Source organism: Amphiura filiformis, chromosome 3 (genome assembly GCF_039555335.1).
Source record: "Amphiura filiformis chromosome 3, Afil_fr2py, whole genome shotgun sequence".
Lineage (NCBI taxonomy): Eukaryota > Metazoa > Echinodermata > Ophiuroidea > Amphilepidida > Amphiuridae > Amphiura > Amphiura filiformis.
In genome coordinates, this window is record NC_092630.1 from 6633813 (window position 1) to 6654688 (window position 20876).

Consider the following 20876-nt stretch of genomic DNA (forward strand, 5'->3'; position numbering starts at 1 on the left):
TTTTGTACTATAATATCTGTTACTATAGGGTCCACAACTTATAAGTTCCCCCTAATACTTTTTAGAATAAGTCCAAACATATTTTACAAAATGTAAAAATGTAAAAAGGTATGTATAGCCCTTTTTGTTTTACACATGTGGACCGATTTATAGCATCACACGTCATTGCGTTCAGTCACAATGGCTAATTGTGTAAGAAAAGAGGCCGCTTTAAAAGTTGCACCTGAGTCCGTAGCAGTCAGGTTTTCTTTAACAAATACATGCATAGACCTGGCCTACTGTATTGTTTAAAACAGTCTCTTATTTTACATAATGAACCATTATGACTGAACGCAATGACATGTGACGTTATAATTTGGTCCAATGCTACCCATACCTTTTTTAACGATTGCATTTCGTCAAATATTTTTCTATTTATTTTAAAAAGTATTTGGGGGGAACTTATAAGTTGTGGACCCTATAAATATCACGAAGTATTATGGTTTTTTTATTATGTCATGATGCAGTCATGTCTACAGTAGAATTCATCTCGACCTTTGCAGGACTTAAACCCCATTAAAAGCTATTAAACCAAGATAACACTCATTGAAACAGCTCAACTGATTAAATCGGATCTTCTCTGGTTGTGCACATGTGTCTGTTTTATATGTGCGCTATCGCTATGAGGTGCTATAATACAGCTTCAGTTGGGTAACTGATTATAAAGGAAACGCAAGGAAACAATGGTATGTGGACCTTTGTTCACGAAATGAGACAATGGCCTGCTTTTTGTTAACCAGCATTCTTGAAAATGAGCAACATAATGATTGTTGACTTAACACGGTTTGGAAATAATTTCTTCATATTTTTGGTGTTATCTGTCGTTTACATATCCTTCCTAAAACACAAAAGTGCGACTATTTCCAAACACCTAAATTAGCTAAAAATTTAGGACATGTTAGAAAACTATATTTTCTAGAATTTCATAGAATAGTTTAAATGTAGCTTGTACCGGTTTTTTTGTGGCATCCTTCAGAACGGAGCGGTCCGTTACCAATATAGCTCAATATTTTCGGTCAAATCTCCATTCAATTAACACGGGGAGTTGGCTAGCTATGCTTTGCCCTCACTCATATTCTACGAAAGTGCGACTATTTCTGAACGTCTAACCTAGCTGTAATTTTAGGTCATGTTAGAGAAATATATTTGCTAGAAGTTTGGAGAATAGTTTAAATATTGGCCGGTTATTTTTCACACAGTGATGTTAACTAGGCAAATGCAATACCGTAAACGTTCGCCTAATGGCGCTTTTGGATTCTTAGAAATGTGAGAGCGCCATCCTTGTAAAATCTCAACAGCATTAAGGATACGTCTATGTTAAATTGAGCAACCTGGACATAATGCCTCAGAAAAATATATCGTGACATGACCCAATACTTTAGGTCACTAGGTTAATTGCTAGAGCAGCAAATGTTTTGGGGTTTCTTCAGGTATTCTTTCTCAAAGTGCCATTGGACTTAATTTGTAAATCGATTCATACGTTATATCTAACTCATTTTGGTAAATCTTTTTATAACATTGTAATTTCTTTATATTTGTTTAATATTCTTCAGTTCAAAATTACACCCTTCTATTGTCTGACCCGTTAGCTCAGTCGCTAGAGGGTGCGCCTTGAATGGTGAATGGTACTTGTTCGAATCTTCATTTCTGCCCCCACTTTTATGTGAAGAAGGGTCAAGAAATGTTTTTGGATTTTGTCCCCATTTTACGAAAGAATATTGTGATTTTTTTTTAATTTTGTTATTTATTTTAGATAAATAGGCACTGCGAACAAACTTCAACAAAAACCGCTGACAAAATTTGCTCCACCTGCTACCTATCAATGCGTGATATATTCCACTACATTTAACAGTTAAATGACCTTTGAAAAATAGAACGGCCTCGATGTTTCAAATTGTTATTTATTTATTTATGGATTATAAATGATCAGCTATTTTTTCTTTTCTTAAAAGGATCGAACCCAAGTAGATCAGACCATTGATCATATAACTACCAGACCACGAAGTAGTTACGTAACTCCGTGATGGTATCGGAACCAAGCACTGTTTGTATGGCGATCATTACGATCACGCTATTCTGGTATGCCTTTTTGTGTACTGATTGTTTCGATCGTGGTTCATTACTTAAGCGCGTGATCCCGTTGACATAGTAACATTACATAACTTCGATACCGGGCTTCGATACTAAATAGTTGTTGAGTGCACATAATATGGAAAACCATTGGGGTATTGTGTGCCTTCCAAAGCGCCTTATAGAGTGTATGCAATAAACCCAAGCGGAACGAGAGTTGCTAAGTAACCGCTACCCGAACCATAAACACATGCATGATCAGACAACAAGTGTTCAATTTCCCCATAGCTTCCCACGTTGTACACATGTCAGTCGAATTTGGCGGTGTCGGTTTGTTTGTCCTCCAAGTTATAGCATTGTTCACTTTGTGTTGAACATTGTACGTGGGCCTCACTGTAAGAACTCAAAGATAACTGTGATCATCATTTCAAGAGGTCACTCTCCCGATTAAGCTAAACAACCTATGTGGAGGAATTTTATGCATGAGCAATCACATCAATGACGTAGTAATGAATACCCTCTATAACATGTTCTCATTGTGTTGTGGAATCCTAGCCAGTATTCAATGATAGCTATAGAGGCCTTGCGTTTATCGATTGGCTCCAAACAAAGGATTTGAACCGGGTTCTTCCCCGTAATCATGGCGCAGTGCAGTCCATTCAATCATGGAAGAAAGAGATGAGAAGGAACCACAACGACTTCGATCGGCCAAGTTTTAATCCGCTTATCTATTGACGCATGAAAAGAAAAGCTATCCAGTCAGCTACTTGCACAACCGATTCTTTTGTTCTGCAAGGCTCACTCAGTCATTTAATGAGGCAATACAAACGATCGAAATTGGTGTTGAAATGAGCAAAATTTTGAGTTACACCTTTTCAGTGTAAAATTTTTTTTTTTATCCTAATGAAAAGCAATAATTTTCATTTTTTCAGTAAATGGCTTGAAAAACTATAATGCTTGATACTGATTTTTTTTAAATCCTGGTGTTAAACTTAGGCCTGAAATTCAGTCATTTAGTGTAAGATATTCGATTTTTATAGGCTTCAGCTCGGCCCGCGAGCTTTTTCTTGGATCAACCTTTTAGCTTTTCAAAGTAATATAGTTCGCTAATGAAGGATTTTCCCCAACTTTCTAAAGCACATCACCGTGAGCTATATATCATAGTTTTGTCAGAATTTCCGTTTTGATTTCACCATCTTTCACTGTCGGCTGAAAAAATTTCTAAATCAACACGTGAAATCTAAAGGCTAGTACTAGCATTGTGGATCGATATCCCTGGGTTTAATAGGAATACCGGCATGGCTATAGTGTTGCCAGAACTTCAATATAGCAAAGAAATTCCCAGACCTATAGCGCTCCTACTGATCATGTTTAACCAGAACACCCAATTGGGGATTTAATCGCTGGTCGGGCAATTTGCTTTTAATGAAAAATTGACCTGGATAACAACAAAGGAAATATCGACTATTTCTGCTGGTTGCTCTCGAGATAAAAGTACTCACCATTGCCTACTTTTACTTAGTTTGACATTTTCTGAGCATGAATGGAAAAAGGGTAAAACAAAAACGGAAATTCTGACAAAACTATAACATATAGACCCACACGATGTGCTTTACAGAGGTGGGAAATATCTTTCTTTAGCAAACTATGTTAGTTTGAGACGCTAAAACATGAATTCCGTAAAAAGCTCGCAGGCGAATTCAAGGCCTATAAAAATCAAAAATATCACACTAAAAGACACAATTTGATGCTTAATTTTAACACCAGGATTTTAAAAAAAATGTATATCCAAGCACCAAGTTTTTAACTGACATTACTGAAGAAAAAAAAATTGCTTTATATTTGTATCTCTGCTCTGAATTGTGCTGATTTTTACATGTATCGATCGACTTTTAGCGCGACTAAGCATTTCTAAAGAATTGGTTGTCCAGGCGGCAGACTGTACTTTCATGTATGATCCATTTACCGCGATCGATGCTTGGCGAAATCATTACTGGAAAAAAACTATAACAAACCCATCCAAGAACAAACAAACGCTACCCAGAAGTAAGATTATGGAATTTCACTGATGCTCTGAACTTGTATAGTAGCTTTGTTTTGGGATCTACAGTCAAACTGTTTACTTGATCGTGTTGTGTAGAAAATGTCCTTTAACACATCGAAAAGGTCATCAAAATCGGCCGTTTTTTTGCTGAGTTTCATCTTTAGCAAATAAGGTAAGATTTTGGTGATTTTTCGATGAAAAATAGATGCAAAATGTTCTTAAATAATGCACAATGTTCCGGTTGAGTCCGGTACATGAAACCTGTTTAATTTAATAGTTTATATGTGTATAATCGTAACTAGCTAACTCGTTTCAGTGCCAAAGACTGCCAACTCTGAGAAAAAAAGTCATCAAAGTTCGGGAAAATTGGGCGAAATGGAAGAAAAAGATGTAGGCCATCAATGACCGATGATCACGTCACCAGAGAAAATCCTATAGAGTGCTTGCACGGAAGGTCATTAGTTCAAATCATCCTTCAGACACGCTCCAGAAGACATGCAAATACATGGAGTACAATACCAATCACCTATTTAACGCGGGGTATTGATCGAAGTAAATCCTCATGAATAACAATGTCAATTAAATGTCGGTAAAGGGAGTGGACAAAGTGAATGCGTTCGTTGTGGTTCCTTCTTATCTCTTTCTTCCATGATTCAATCAAACGTTGTCATCAACCTATTTGATCGTAGTGCATTTTGTTATGTGTGTGAGACGAACTGTCGCGGTAGATGCAATCATGCTTTTGTTGAATGCATTTGAGTACTCCGCCATATTTACGGGATGATACGTCATATGCATAGTCTCTATTCAGTTGGTCGTTGTATGATTTTGTTCGTTCACTCATTCAAATTTTATTTATATCATTTGAAGACTGAGCCTATTATGATACATCCTCGGTGGAACAGTTTCAAACAAATATAGCTAGGGATTATTGGGGCAGAGGTTATCTTTTGAATCCTCTCAGAGGGCTATCATTTTTTTTCGGAAGGGGGGTCCCAAATTTACAAAAAAGTCTGCGTCAATAAAATTGCGTACCCCCTATTTCGGCATCAAAAAATTTATGACCCCAAACCCAAAAACTGTATTGAAATCAGTCTTTTTGAATAAAATAATACACTTTCTGTGGTCATCGTGTGACTCCCTACATTTTGGTCATAAAACATTTTATGACCCCCTCCTATTATTCTTTCCAAGACTTTATGACCCCCGTATATTTGGGACCCCCCCCCCTTTCGATAAAATGATATACCTCTTATGACCACTGATGCATAGGCAAGGACACTCGCGCGAATTTAAAGACTTGTCGCACGCGACAGTTCGTCTCACACACATAACAAATGCCTATACAATCAAATAGGTTCATTACAACATTTGATTGAATGGATTGAGTTACTCTAAAATGAAACGATAAAAACAAAGAATCATGAAAAAAGACACATACAAGATAAAATAATTATATAAACAATGTTAAAGATAAAATCAAGAAAATAGAGAATAAAATTTCCTCAAATCAGAAAAAAAACATTGACAGACATCATAATCTGTCAGAAATTACTGCATGAGATTCGAACCATCTTCTCCACAAGTTCTCTTTATCCTCGCACTATAGTCTAATGCTCTGCTCACTGGGCCACAACGTATCAGGTGAATAATTACCGCATTATCATGAACAAATTTGTTCGATCTTATTCATAATTGTATGTGTCGATAGGTTTCACCCTTTAACTACACGTACCCTTAATGATCAGTGATAATAGTCGGCTTTTACAGGGATGGCGCTCTCTCATTTCCATGAACTCTATAGCGCCATTAGGCGAACGTTTACGGTATACTTCTAACATACACTATTTGTAAAGGTCGCGCGTCAATGGTGAGAGCACTGTGTATTGTGTATAGGAAAACGGACAGTAACTGCAGTATGTCGTGACTTCTTTTCAATCGCATTCGAACTTTATGATTTACTAGGCGGCTTATTGTATTTTGACACAGTAAAATGTCATGATAACAATTTGCCCACAAATGTATTACCATGTCTTACGTTAAGTTACTTATACTCATCCACATCAATTCTTTTATTTGTCGTGACAAGATTTTGCATTATTTTCATCATTCATGTGGCCCTTTTCATAAACAACATCATAAAGATTAATGTTCAATGCATTAGAACTATGAGTTATAGAGCAAAATATGTTTCATTTAAAGAGGTGTGGTGCTATTTTTTACGTTCTGTTTTCTATCTTATATTGACGCATACTATTAAGACAATATGTTTCCAAATTTTGAGTTGTATTGCTCCAGTGGTTTTGATACGAGAAGCAAAAACGTGTCCCCATAGGGTAGTACATAGGGGTATCAAAAAGTTTTTTGAAATCACCCAGAAGTGAAGGAGCTATATCAATTAAATTTTGTCAGTGTAATCACTGGTCCTTATGTACACTATGGTGCCAAAAATGGTCTCATAAGTATGTTTACTCTCTTTACAGTGGCGCAAGATGTCAGTACCTGCCTATGTAACACATAACCAGCAAGATGAGAAAATTGAGGCACAAAGAGGGATTAAATTCCATTTTAAGGGTTACAGTGCCCAGAAAATCTATGATGAAATAAAAAAAATTCCTTTTCCAAAAGTCAACAGTACCATATGACAATCACCACTGTAGACAGTTTTCATTTTATTATAGATTTTCTGGGCACTTTAACCCTTCAAAAGTAGGATCTTAATCACGCTGCTACCCTCAATTTTCTCCATCTGGCAATTTATATACGGTAACATGGGCAACAGGTTACTGGCATCTAGCTCTACCTGTAAAGAAAGTAAACATGCTTATGAGCCCATTTTTGCACCATAGTGTGCATAAGGACCAGTAATTACACTAGCAAAATTTCATCGGTATAGCTCTTTCCCTTCTGGGCGATTTCAAAAACTTTTTGATACCCCCTCGTAGACTACCGGTGTACCACATTTCACAACGTTGTTTTCGCAACGTTTAAACAAGAAATATCTCGGGTGTTAAATTTTACTGGGATAATGAGAAACATATGAGCTTTCTTCTGATACCAAAATCTCAGTTTTGATGAAGGAAAATAAAGAATGAGGCTGGCGATCGGGTCAAGGACCTGTATTGGCTAAGAAAACGTACGTTTCTAATAGAACAGCATATATCAGACACAGGACTGACGATAATATAATATCTCCATCGATGGACCGAGCATTCTCCTGGTTAAAACTGCTAGACATCTTCTACCAAGTGGCCCCTATTGCAAAATATTGAACCGTAAACATTTGAACTAGAAACGTGACCTGAAACATTTGCACAACATAATTCACCATTCCGTACGAAAGCACTAGCAATCAAAATCAATCGAATAATATTTCTCATGGCGAACAATCTATTTTAAGTAATAACAATTGTTGATTGTCTTGAAACACTATCACACATATTTTTTCTTCGCTATAAATATTCATATTGACGCCATATTGACGGCAATTCAGCAGTACTAGATGAATACAGTAGAAGCAACTTGCCTATTATGTATCCTGAATTCAACACATGTTAGTCAATGTTTTCCACACAGTATGTCAAAAGTCATATTTCACGTTGCTTGAAATGCGCTCGAATAAAATATGTCGTGCAAAATGGATTTTTTGGTGTTTTTGGTAGTGAAATAAAGTTAACAACATTTAGTAACCAGATCCGCTTTTTAAAACTGAGTTTATTTGTAGCACCATCTTTGTTGGCGTCACCAATTCGAATTATGTTATTTTAACAACTATTTTATGGTTGTTTGTCTCAATTTACCTTATCTGTATTTGTATGTACCCATAGCCAAATTTCGTACTCCTGTATTTATGTCAGTATTTGTGGTGTTCGTTACAGCTCAAGCTGAATAAACGAAGTTACTAAAATATTTTGCGTCATCCCAAGAGTGGCTTAATGTTTAGCAGCAACAGTGTCGTATCTTTTTAATGTTCCAATATCTTCTCCTTATCAATATCAATCTTTTGTAGATTGGTTGCAAAAAAAGCTTTTCTTGTACATGTTGTATTTCTAATCTTTTCATCTATCATAAAGAGCTGATATAAAATGCATCGAATTACATGAACTCCAGAAGACTCTGTCTGCATCATCAGACATTAAACGGTGGTCCGCGAAATCTTCATTGGAGCTTGCTGGGGCTCACACATCTGAACCTGTGAATTTTTGACCAGCGATTTACGTATAATGCACGCACCTCTCTGGTTAAATAATTCGCCACGTTTCACTATAACTTTTTAATGTGTACGTCACATTTATAACGTATGAAGTGGATTGTCGAATATATATTAGACTATTATTTTTATATGACACTTGAGGCACACTGAAGGAGCAACAGATTGGGTAAGATCAACCGCAAGGCAATATCAATAATCGATGCTAACTCCAAGTCAGTGTTTGAGATTCATTTAATACGGTACCTTACCCTAGTATTCTGTATTTGTGGATTTAATTTCTTTCAAAACTTTTGCGTTCATGAAAAAGTTTGTAAAATTATCGGAATCTGTCGTATTACGGAATCTGTTCCATTATTTTGCGCAAACATCTATCAAATGCCAAAGAATGCTGCATGTGTTGAACCTATAAAGTATTTCAGATTATTGCATTAACATAGTAGATATATGTACATTATTCCTGCTTCCAAATTGACAGAGTGAGAGAACGTAGCGGAATGATTACCCCGGCTCTTGAACCTAAAACAATTATTTTAAGTTATTTTATTCAAGTAGCAGATTATACGTATAGTATTGAAGCCTTCAAAATTAGCGGAATGATAACCCTAGATGGATGTTGAACCTATACAAATGTGTTCACATTATTGTATTAAAGTAACAAATATGCGTACAATATTGATGCTTTCAAATGACAGTGTTATATGATCAGGATTTTTTGGAAGTGCTCTTGAGATGGTGAATAAACGAAAAGATGAGAAACAGATTTCTCAGTAGATTTGTCTTGTTTACTACATCAGAAACGTAGTAACGATTATCTTGTCATGTACGCGGCTTGAAATTATTTTGTGTTGATTCAATTAAAATACCAAAATTATCCAATTAAGTTTAAGCTTAAATAGTTCATGAACTCCGGCTATACAAGCCATCAAATACAAACCCCAACAATACTGTATTTCATGGGTCGGTATTCGTTGGTAATACTCCAATGTACTGAGTATGTTGCGGAATGATTACACTGGCTGTTGAACCGATACAAATTATTTCAGATTATTGTAATCAGGTAGCAGATATACGTACATTACTGATGCTTTCAGATGACAAAGTGTCATATCATCGTGTTTTGGAGGATGTGTTCTTTAAATTGGGAAGAATCAAAAAGGTGAGAAAAGAGATACGTAGGTTTCCATGCAACTTAGTACATCAGAAAGGCACATAGTAACTATTATATTGCCATGTACGCTGCTTGAAATTAGTCTGTATTGATCCAATTAAAATACCAAACTTATCTAATTAATTTAAAGCATAAATAGTTCATGAACTCTGAGAACACTGTATTTCATTATGGGTAATACTACAGTGTGAATATAATTCAATTTAGTAAAAGTTGTACTATACGATAAACTGGCATCGTACAACGGCAAATTCCAGCAATCCCCATTTAACTGTAATACCTCAAATAATCACTTCGTAGGATGGAGCATGAGTGTGTGACCCAATATATTTGAAGGTCATTTTCCTTCCACGTGCAAGCATATTAAAGTTAACCTGTGTCTTTCAGATGAGCATGTATTAGAATCCCCTTCCCTTTTCACCTAAGTTCCCCGTATGTGATTTGAATTCAATGAACTACAGTATTGATTTTGAGACAAGATATTTCTGGCGTCAGGCAAATTTCTAGGGAACATCTAATCTGCCGGCAATTTCAGGTAATAAGTCCTAATCATTCTTCCCAAGTAGATCAGATATGGATTATTTATAGGGGGTAGCTTACGGCTGTTTTTAAATGCAGTTGTATCATGTATGTTTTCGTTGTATAATGGCTTTCAGATTTCACTGTTCCATATATTTTCCATGTATTTTGTATCTGGATATTAAATCTATTCGTTTTTTATATAATAATAGGCCTTTTGTGTTTTTATTCCATAAAATACGACATAAAAAGATCTTCAAGTTAAATATGGAATGGCTACCCTATAATAACAATCAGCCCTAGATTTTGTTGAACCAAAAAGTAGGGCTGCCGATGTGAACAAAACAACTCAAACATGATAATTGTTCAAAATCCCTGACATTTTGTCGTCCACACGCGTTGGCATAATTGGATTACAAACAATCGCAGTTTGATGTTTTCATACTTGTCATATTTATATAACATCATATTTTTTCGTCATGTTTACGTTTTATCAATGCCATTCTGAATATAATTGATATGGTCGATCAAGTCCACCGTTCTTATAGAAACTGTTCAACTCATTGTATATCCAAGTGAGAAATTGATTAAGAGCATCTATGCAATAACAATATTGAGCGGTTAAGCTATTCAACTTGGTGTAATTTATTCCATTTTCACAATGTACCTGGCAATTAAATCTGGGCTCTTTAATAGGGCCAGTCTATCAAGTTTGGAACTTAAACTTTTATATTTAAAAATCATTCAAAAATACATATTTTGAACTTGATATACTTGAAATGCCAAAGAATGCAGCGGCTGCTGAACTTATAAAGTATTTCAGATTATTGCATTATCATAGCAGATATACGTACATTATTGATGCTTCTAAATTGACAGAGAGGGTATATGATTACCCTGGCTGTTGAACCTAAAACAATTATTTCAAGTTATTTTATTCAAGTAGCAGATATACGTACATTATTGATGCTTTCAAAATTAGCGGAATGATAACCCTAGCTACGGTTATGATCTAATTAAAATACCAAAATTATCCAATTAAGTTAAAGCATAAATATTTCGTGAATTCCAAGAACACTATTTCATTATGGTTCTGTCTTCTTCGGTAATACTACAGTGTGAAGTAATTTGATTTAGTAAAAGTTGCACTATACGATAAACTGGCATCGTACAACGGCAAAGACCGATAATCCCCATTCAACAATAATAACTAAAATATTAACTTTGTAGGATGGAGCGTGAGTGTGTGACCAAACACATGCGAAGATCATTTCTTTCCATGTACAAGCATATTAAAGTTAACGAACTGTGTCTTTTCAGATGAGCATGCATTAGAATCCCCTTCCCTTTTCACTTTGTTCCCCGTATCAATGAACTACAATAGCGATTTTGAGACAAGATATTTCTGGCGTCGGGCAAATTTCTAGGGAATATCTAATCTGCCGGCAATTTCAGGTAATAAGTCCTAATCATTCTTCTTTAGTAGATCAGATATGGGTAATAGGGGGAGTAGCTTACGGCTGTTTTTAGATGTATCTATTTATGCAGTTGTTCAATTTCCTGTATGTTTCATTGTATAATGGCTTCCATTTTTCATTGGTCCATTTATTTCCTATCTCTTTTGTGTCTACTACCTGTTCTGAACATAATAATTGGCTTTTGTGTTTTTATTCCATAGAACACGACATAAAAAGACTTTAAAGTTAAATATGGAGTGGCGACCCTATAATAACATTTAGCCCTAGATTTTGTTGAACCAAAAAAATAGGGCTGCCTATGTGAATACAACAACTCAAACATAATAACTGTTTCAAAATCCGTGACATTTGTCGTCCACACGCGTTGGCATAATATTGGATTACGAACAAACGTGGTTTGATGTTTCCATACTTGTCATGTTTATAGAACATCATAATTTGTTAGTCATGTTTACGTTTTATCAATGTCATTCGAAATATCATAGGTAGGAATAATAAAAGACGGCACTGGTATGTGCAATGGTCGATCCTAGTCCACTGTTCACGCATAGGCTGCGCAACTCGTTGTATATTATCCCCTTTACAAAAATATGTTGCCTTCAATGTCTTTTAGAGCCATTGCAACAAAATGATGTGTAAAGTCCTCAAATCATCATACCAATAATCCACTGACTTCTTTAATTTAAATGCAAAATGAACCCAGTACAATTACATATATGAATACAAACGCCACCCAAGTCCATACTTTGGCCAAATTAAGTTAAGCATGGGAATGTCATATGTATGAAAGAACAACTCAGATTCATCCTCTGTGTCTATTGAGCATGTGAAAAATAGCATGTATGAAAGAATCAACCCAAGTCCATGATTTGAGTCTTGTAACACATTGATTGAAATCCATTATGTATAAAAGTCCACTTGTAACACATTCATTGCTGGAGAGTGCACTGTGTTCTACTAATTTAAATTAGTAAAATAAACTGCTTGAGCGCATGCTACCAGTTTTACGATGTCTTACGATATATGTATACTAAGCGGACGTATGCAAGACTCGTAAATGAAGGAATAATAGTTGTGGAGTAGGTCCTACTAATTGGATTTGGAAGTTCTACGACAATGCAACATTTAGTACAGCATCGATAGTTCGTAAACCCTGTCATCGCGGCGTTTACGAACTCGTTGTACCATTTGGTTTTACAAATCTCTGGTGGTTTTACGATGTTTTAAACATTCCCGCTGTTTCGATCATGTGTTCGTGCTTGCAGACGACTGACCGAGTAGCGGTTGTGCAGCGACAAACTTGAAAGTGGAAAACTATGCTAACAGTTAATATTTCAAGTTATTTCTCTCAAAATGAGCACTAGATATTGTATTGATGGTGTAAGCTTCTTCTCTGTATGATCAGAAATGCTGTGCCACATGTGTATGATCAGAAATATTAACTGTTAGCATAGTTTTCCACCTTCACAACCATCGTACATCACATTTGTACAATTGATTCGTTAGACCAGACAAACGAGTTCTAAACTTTGTTGAGCCTGTGGCAGGTTTGAAATTCGTAAAGCGTATGCCGTACGAACAGTTTCATTGGTAAAGCAGACTTGTTCGGCATACCCAACCAATATAATAGCATCGCTAAACATCCCTTACAAATCACTAATTAGTAGAACGAGACATTGTTTTTACTAACTTTTATTTAGTAGAACTTACAAAAAATGTTTTAGTGTGACTTTTGAAAAAAATGGGTTTAATCAAGGAAAGTGCGTGGTTTATATTACATGGCAGAATGCTTATCAACATTATACATAACTGTGTGCTTTATTTTGTATTATCATATTAGTGGTAATCTCATTCGAACATTATTGTATATGATTCAAAAAACCACCCAAGTCCAGAATTTAAAATGAACCCCGCGAAGTACCTGAAATGCTAATCGTCATACCTAATACAGTTTAACCCACCCATTTGCACGTACAACTTACCATATTGGCCAGGTAAATCTAACTGAAGGAATTAAAATGATACACGGATTTTTTTTCTCAAAATCACTTCCCATTGACTTGGGTGGGTTTTGGATTCATGTATTCAATTGTCTTAGTAACCAATTTCCTTAAAGCGTCTAATGCAGTTCCTAATCAGTTCCTCAATTCCCACTTCAAAAATCTAGAATTGCAAAAATATGAGAAGGATATCTCGACTCCTCCATTATAACCAAAATTTCAAAAGTAGATCAGATATGGATTGTTTATAGGGGGAGTAGCTTACGGCTGTTTTAGAAGCATTTATCTACGCAGTTGTTTGGTCTCTTGTATGATTTCGTTATATAATGGCTTCCAGTTTTCACTGTTCCATATATTTTCCATTTGTTTTGTGGCTGGATAATCTACCAATTTTGAATATAATAATCGGCCTTTTGTGTTTTTATTCCATAGAACACGACATAACAAGATCTTAAAATAAAATATGGAGTGGCGACCCTATAATAACATTCAGCCCTAGACGTTGTTGGACCAAAAATAGGGCTTCCTATGTGAATACAAAAACTCAAACATTACAATTGTTCAAAATCCCTGACATTTTGTCGTCCACGCGCGCTGGCATAATTGGATTACAAACAAACGTGTTTTGATGTTTCCATACTTGTCATATTTATATAACATCATTATCTTTTTGTCATGTTTACGTTTTATCAATGTCATTCTGAATATCATAGGTAAGAATATTGCGACGGTACTGGAATGTGCAATGGTCGATCGAGTCCACCATTCACGTATAGGCTGCTCAACTCATTTATGTATTTTCCCCTTTACAATAATGTTACGATATCTTTCAGAGCAATCTCAACAAAAATGATATGGAAAATCCTCAAATAATCACACCAATAATCCACTGATTTGTCAAATTTAAATGAAAAATGTCCCAGTACAATTTGCTTAGCAACCAATTTCCCTGAAGCCTCTAATACAGTTCCTAATTAGTTCCTCAATCCCCACTTCAAAAAAACTTGGAATTGAAAAAATATGATGCAGTTCCTGGATGTGATCAGTTTCTAACAAAACATTACATAATTTTAAATTCTAGACCTTTAGTAGTTTACTCCGTTTTTTCACAATGAACCTGACAATCAAATTCAGGCTCTTCAATAGGTCCAGTCTATCAAGGTTGGAACATAAACTTTATTTAAAAATTATTTAAAAATGAATATTTTGAACTTGATATACTAACCGCGATGTTTACTCAGTAAGGGTTGAATCATTTATGACCTTATCTTGATTATCTTTGAGTCCAACAGCAATATATATAAGACATGGTGTCTGCTCAATTCTAACTGACCATTGTATTATGAAAGTGAAAATAATATGATGGGCAAGCATTTTTTATTCATTGCCAACCAATATGCCCATAGACCATGAAATACCATTAGCGTAATGCATTTTCAATAATCATAATTATCTGTAACTTACATCTTGACCTCCATTAGATATTGAACTTGGATCGTGATTTCATGACTGATATTTGCTTGGAATATATGTAATTAATGTGTTAAAACCTTTCACTATGAACCACAATGGCCTCATCCCAATGGCATAGTTCAATAACCTCAATTAAACACTCATAGTGCAAAATTTGACCTCAAGTTGCAGAGTATGAGTTTTGGTACCCAAATTTTTAAAGGTCATTCAATGAGTGTACAAATGTATTGGGGTTAAAGAACTGTGCCCTGACAGAGGAACATGTTGTGGATCATAGTGTTTCATGTGCATCGGTAAATTATCTTTAATGAGAATGGTGAGTTGAGCATTTTGTCAAGGATTAAGATTATATTAATGTTGAGCAAGAATCATTGTGTTTAGTACTATTGTATCATGTTACAACATATCACCAAGCATTATGTTTTCTTTATTAGGTCGTGACTTCTTTCCAATCACGTTTCGAACCTTATGATTTACTAGGCGGCTTATCTGATTTTGACAAGGTAAAATGTCATAATAACAATTTGCCCACAAATTTATGACCATGTCTTACTTTAAGTTACTTATACTCATCCACATCAATTCTTTCAATTGTCGTGACAGGATTTTGCATTATTTTCATCATTCATATGGCTCTTTTTATAAACAACATTATAAAGGTTAATGGTAAATGTATCTGACCTACATGTATGAGTCATAGAGCAAAATATGTTTACACGTTTCATTTAAAGAGTTGTGGTCCGATTTCTTATGTTCTGTTTTCTATCTTACATTGCAGCGAACAATTAAGACAATATGTGTCCAAATTTTAAGTTGTATTGCTCCTGCAGTTTGGATATGTGAAGCAAAAAATGTTTATAACAATGCCCTATAGAATAGTACATACACTACCGGTGTACCGTGTTCACGACATTTAAACGAAAAATATCCCGGGTGTTAAATTTTACTGGGATAATGAGAAAAATAGGATACCAATATCCCAGATTAGATGAAGAAAAATGACGGATGAAGCTGGTGATCGAGTCAAGGACATTTAATGGTTGAGAACCGAAATACACCTGTTGCCATCTTTATACCATTGTACCTAAAACAATAGAGCAACATATAACCTACGAAAGGTACACACAATGAGTGTAAAGGAACAAAAACAATCAAAGATGAGCGATAATATAATATTTCCATAGATGGACCGAGCATTTTCCTGCTTAAAACTGCTAGACATTTTCCACCGAGTGGCCCTTATTGCAATGTATTGAACCCATAAGCCTGTGAACTAGAAACGTGACCTGAAACATTTGCATAACATAATTCACCATTTCGTACGAGAGCACTAGCAATCAAAATCAATCTATGATAAGTAATAACAATTGTTGATTGTCTTGAAACACTATCACACATATTTTTTCTTCGCTATAAATATTCATATTGACGCCAGAATGACGGCAATTCAACAATACTAAATGAATAAAGTAGAAGCAACTTGCCTATTATGTATCCTGAATTCAACACATGTTAGTCAATGTTTTCCGCACAGTATGTCAAAAGTCATATTTCACGTTGCTTGAAATGCGCTCGAATAAAACTTGTCGTTCAAAATGGATTTTTTGGTGTTTTTGATAGTGAAATAAAGTTAATAACATTTAGTAACCAGATCCGCTTTTTAAAACTGAGTTTATTTGTAGCACCATCTTTGTTGGCGTCACCACTACGAAGTATGTTTTTTTAACAACTATGTCTTATGGTTGTATGTCCCAATTTGCCTTATCTGTATCGGTAAAATGACCCACCCATTTATTGTTCTTTTCAGACACTTTTTGACAATTCAGGCTGATTGTCCCCCCCGCCATATTTCAAACCGGATTGGCGCTATTGTCTGTACGTACTCTTAGTCATAATTCTTACTCCTGAATTTCTTTCAGTGTTTGATGCTTTGTAAAATAAACAAAGTTACTACAAAGTTTCGCTCCATCCCAAGAGTGATCTAATATTTAGTAACAGTGCCGTATATCTTTTAATGTTTCAATATTACCCATCATCTCCTTTTCAATTTCAATATTTTGTAAATTGGTTGTAAAAAAACCTTTTCTTTATTTCTCATCTATCATAATGAGCTGATATATAAAATGCATCGAAGTACATGAACTCCAGAAGACTCTGTCAACATCATCAGACATTAGGTAATTAGATATCTATAAATGCTGTCCAGCGAAAATCTTCATTGGAGCTTGATGGGGCTCAGACATCTGAACCTGGGAAATTCTAAGTATAATGCACACTCCTCACTGGTTAAATATTTTGCCACGTGTCAGTATAACTTTTTAATACGTACATCAAATTTATAACATATGAAGTGGATTGTCAAATATATATGGTGTTTGGGAAAGGAAAATGTAAAACCATTATTTTTATATGACACTGGAGGCACACTGAAGGAGCAACAGATTGAGTAAGATCAATCCACAAGGCACTATCAATAATCGATTGTAACTCCAAGTCAGTGTTTGAGATGTAGCACTTTCAATATGTTGTCTTTTTATTACGGTACGTTACCCTATTACTCTGTATTTGTGGATTTCATTTCTTGTGTGTAAAATCATCGAAATCCGTCGTATTACGAAACTGTTATAAGTGCCAACATTAAAGCTTTTATTAGCAAATTAATGGGTATTACTACACTTATGATAGTTTTGTTTTTCACATTCAGCATTAATTGGGTAATTTTGATGCATCCAATTTGGTTTTAAAACGACGCTCTTATTAAAGGTTTGGTAAAAAAAGAAAATTAATGTCCGCTGTCAATGTGTCAAAATTGCCACTAGCGCCAACATTATGGTTTGTTTATTGGCAATTGGTTACGATGTTGCAGTATGTTAGCTCTACGATAAAGGCATATGCAGTTTACTTCCATTTTTTAAGTGGGTAAATTTGGAACATTTCGGTTTTGAATACTATTCGATTGTGTTGTAATTACTGATTCTTTTTCCTACTGAATTTGTTAAAGTTTTAATGTCTTAAAAATATATTTTCAAAACCGAAGAGCATAATATCATGATTCTTTAAAACCAATGTCAATCATTTATCAATATGGAATTTTGTCTGCCGCTTTTGCGTTGCTGTTGCTGCATTGCTATTGTATTTAAATCAACATCTTCGTAGCACCTGTTCTAACAATTTCATGTCTCAATTCTTACCTGTAAACGTTTCCACGCATTTCATTATATCCGTTCGGAAAGTTTGTCCCTGTTGACAACGGCAAACACACGGCGTTTCTTTTAAATCGCATCGTATCCGGACAGATTTGGCATAATCGCAGAGTTCTGAACATTGACGGCAATAACTCTGTATAGTATCGCCAGCTGTTGATCTTGTTACGTTGATCTGAAATCCTAAGTTGTCTTTTTGGCAATCTTCTGGGACTCTGTTGTCGTTGTTGTTTTGCCAGGAGGAAGATAGATTTCCCCATACTGACGGCAAGGGAATCCCAAATGCCATTGTAAAGGTAAAAATTACCGTCAGAACTCGCATTCCGATATAAAGGTTCGACGGGGTCTTGGTTTGTCCGGTGCTGAGGGTACATGTCCCTATGGAGGTACCCGCCAATATAAGTAACAGGCCTAACAATTGTTGATATCAAACAAGCCCCTTTAGGGTCATGTATATGATAACGATAATTATACCAAGTGACGTGTTATATTTCACGATATTCCATGTCAAATTCCACACTCTATAATCCAAGGCATTGGGCCCCCAGGTATCACGATCCAATTTCAACAAAATGAATTTTAATTTTTAGTTCCAAGCATTCACGTACATTGTGTTTCCTTTTTAAAACTTCCAGTTATAGATGTAGCTCGAAGACAAAACAAAGCTATGATCCTATGTTCCCAAACTGACGCACTGAAACTACCCTAAATCCCACTGGCGTAAAAGTGCATCCTTGCATATCCTTCGCACGTCCATTCCACTTTTTTACAAATTAGGTTGTTGATAATAAAAAAAATGGCAGATTAGCTCCAGGGTCAGACAAGCTAGTTGTTATTTTTATTTTTCACAACATTCACAAACTATCATCTCTGCAGTAGAAACTACCCATCTGCTCCGTATCGCAAAATTCACAAATACACTGCTTGCAAAAATTTACATCCGTGACACCGCTGTGCGATGTGGCTTTCCGCCTCTATCGGTTGTTTCCCCGTGTGAGTATGAGCAGTGCCAATTTGTATGCTATATGTGGTAGGCTGATCACAGCATATAAGAGAGTGTGTATCTAAGACACAGACGACACCATCTTTCAGATGTTTAAATGCATCCTCATAACTAACTGACTGATAACAAAATCGTACAGGCTCACTGGTGGATATTTTCATTCGTCATCGCACTGCTTGAGTGTTATATACTTTACTGATTCGGTTACTGTACATATCTCTGTGCTGAAAACCGCTTAAACGGAGTGTCGTCTGCATGCGATTCAATAATTGACAAATGCCAGTCTGGCAACCGCATGAGCACTATATCGTTCTGATTTCGAATATAATGTTAAAAAGCAGTATGTTTTTTGCCCGAAGATTGAGTGCAAAGACCATAAAATGGTAATGGATTAAAGATTTAGGGCTCTCTAATGGATGAGTGACTGATACAGTAGCTATGCAACTAGTAACAGCTTAGAGCTATGAATTAGAGCCGAATCATACTTGATAATCTGACAATAAGGTCATTAAATATGTAAATATCTTAAAGGAACTGGCTTATATATCTATATTATCTATGTGCCTATCAAATGTTATTATCGTCAATTTTCTAATCTATTTTGGAGATATTAATGTGCCATTTCCGTGATCTTTTCAGCTTGGTTAAGCACCGATTCAGGCATTTCATACATTTATTCTATAGTAGTCGATGGGATGGGATGTGTTGACGAAGATATGGTGCCGTGTTTGTTTTCTATAATTGCGATGATAAAGTCGTAATTAATGTCGTGATCGTAAATGAAAAGAAGATATTTATAAAGAAATTTATTAATGTTGTATAAATGGTTGTTTGATATTCGGTAATTGAATTTGTTCATATTCGCGCGAGCGGGCAAAAAGACATATTCACAAACAATTAAACAGGCAAAAACATACAAAAATAGAGCAAAACAAGAGCGTAGACGAACGCACTGACGCACTTCAAATGAAGATATATCACAATACAGATTACGCCAGAGTGGTGTCTGCATGATTCCGTGCTTTGAAAGTAAATCTTTTGTACAGGATAAGTCATATTGTTAAGGGCACACACACCTCCACCCACACATGATCCATCACCAACATATTTTGCTATGAAGCAACAAACTTGATGACAGTGTGCGTTTTCCAGATCCTGGGTGTACCGATAAAACAACTTCAGCTGAATTTACACTCCATCGCTGGTTTCTAGCCAATGAGGTAGCGCGCTTTTGCTGCGTTCTGAAAAGCGCGCTACCTCATTGGTTAATAAACAATCACTCGTCTCTCAGCGATGGGGTATAAATTCAGCTTTATTGATTAACAATGCAGTATCATAAATCCTATTATACTCCACATTTGTACATGTAACCACCTACACACCTCATACAATGACCACGACAACACCCACATACAGGGTGTCCCAGAAAAAATTACCGGGCGAACAAATTTGAACGTAAGTCGAGAAATAGACATCAGAATCCAAAAATCTAAACATCAGCGTGTAGCCCATCTTATTCTGCATTTCATATGCCAATTTCGCTGTAATCAATTGACTGATCGCGAAGAAATGAGCGATTACATAACGCATGTGTTAATTCACTTCATTCCAAGTTTGAAAGAAAGATCATTCAACATAATGCACACTAGTTATTAACTGTCAATGG

General features: G+C 35.5%; 1 protein-coding gene across 1 annotated transcript in view; it reads right to left on the reverse strand.

The window, feature by feature from the left end:
• Nucleotides 1-19460, reverse strand: part of LOC140147933 (uncharacterized) — a 269908-nt gene extending 250448 nt beyond the window's left edge. The window contains exon 1 of the mRNA XM_072169728.1: nt 18196-19460. Coding sequence (XP_072025829.1) covers nt 18196-18529 — 334 coding nt within the window. The 5' untranslated portion in view covers nt 18530-19460. The remainder of the gene's footprint in view (nt 1-18195) is intronic.
• Between the last annotated feature and the right edge of the window lie 1416 nt (nt 19461-20876).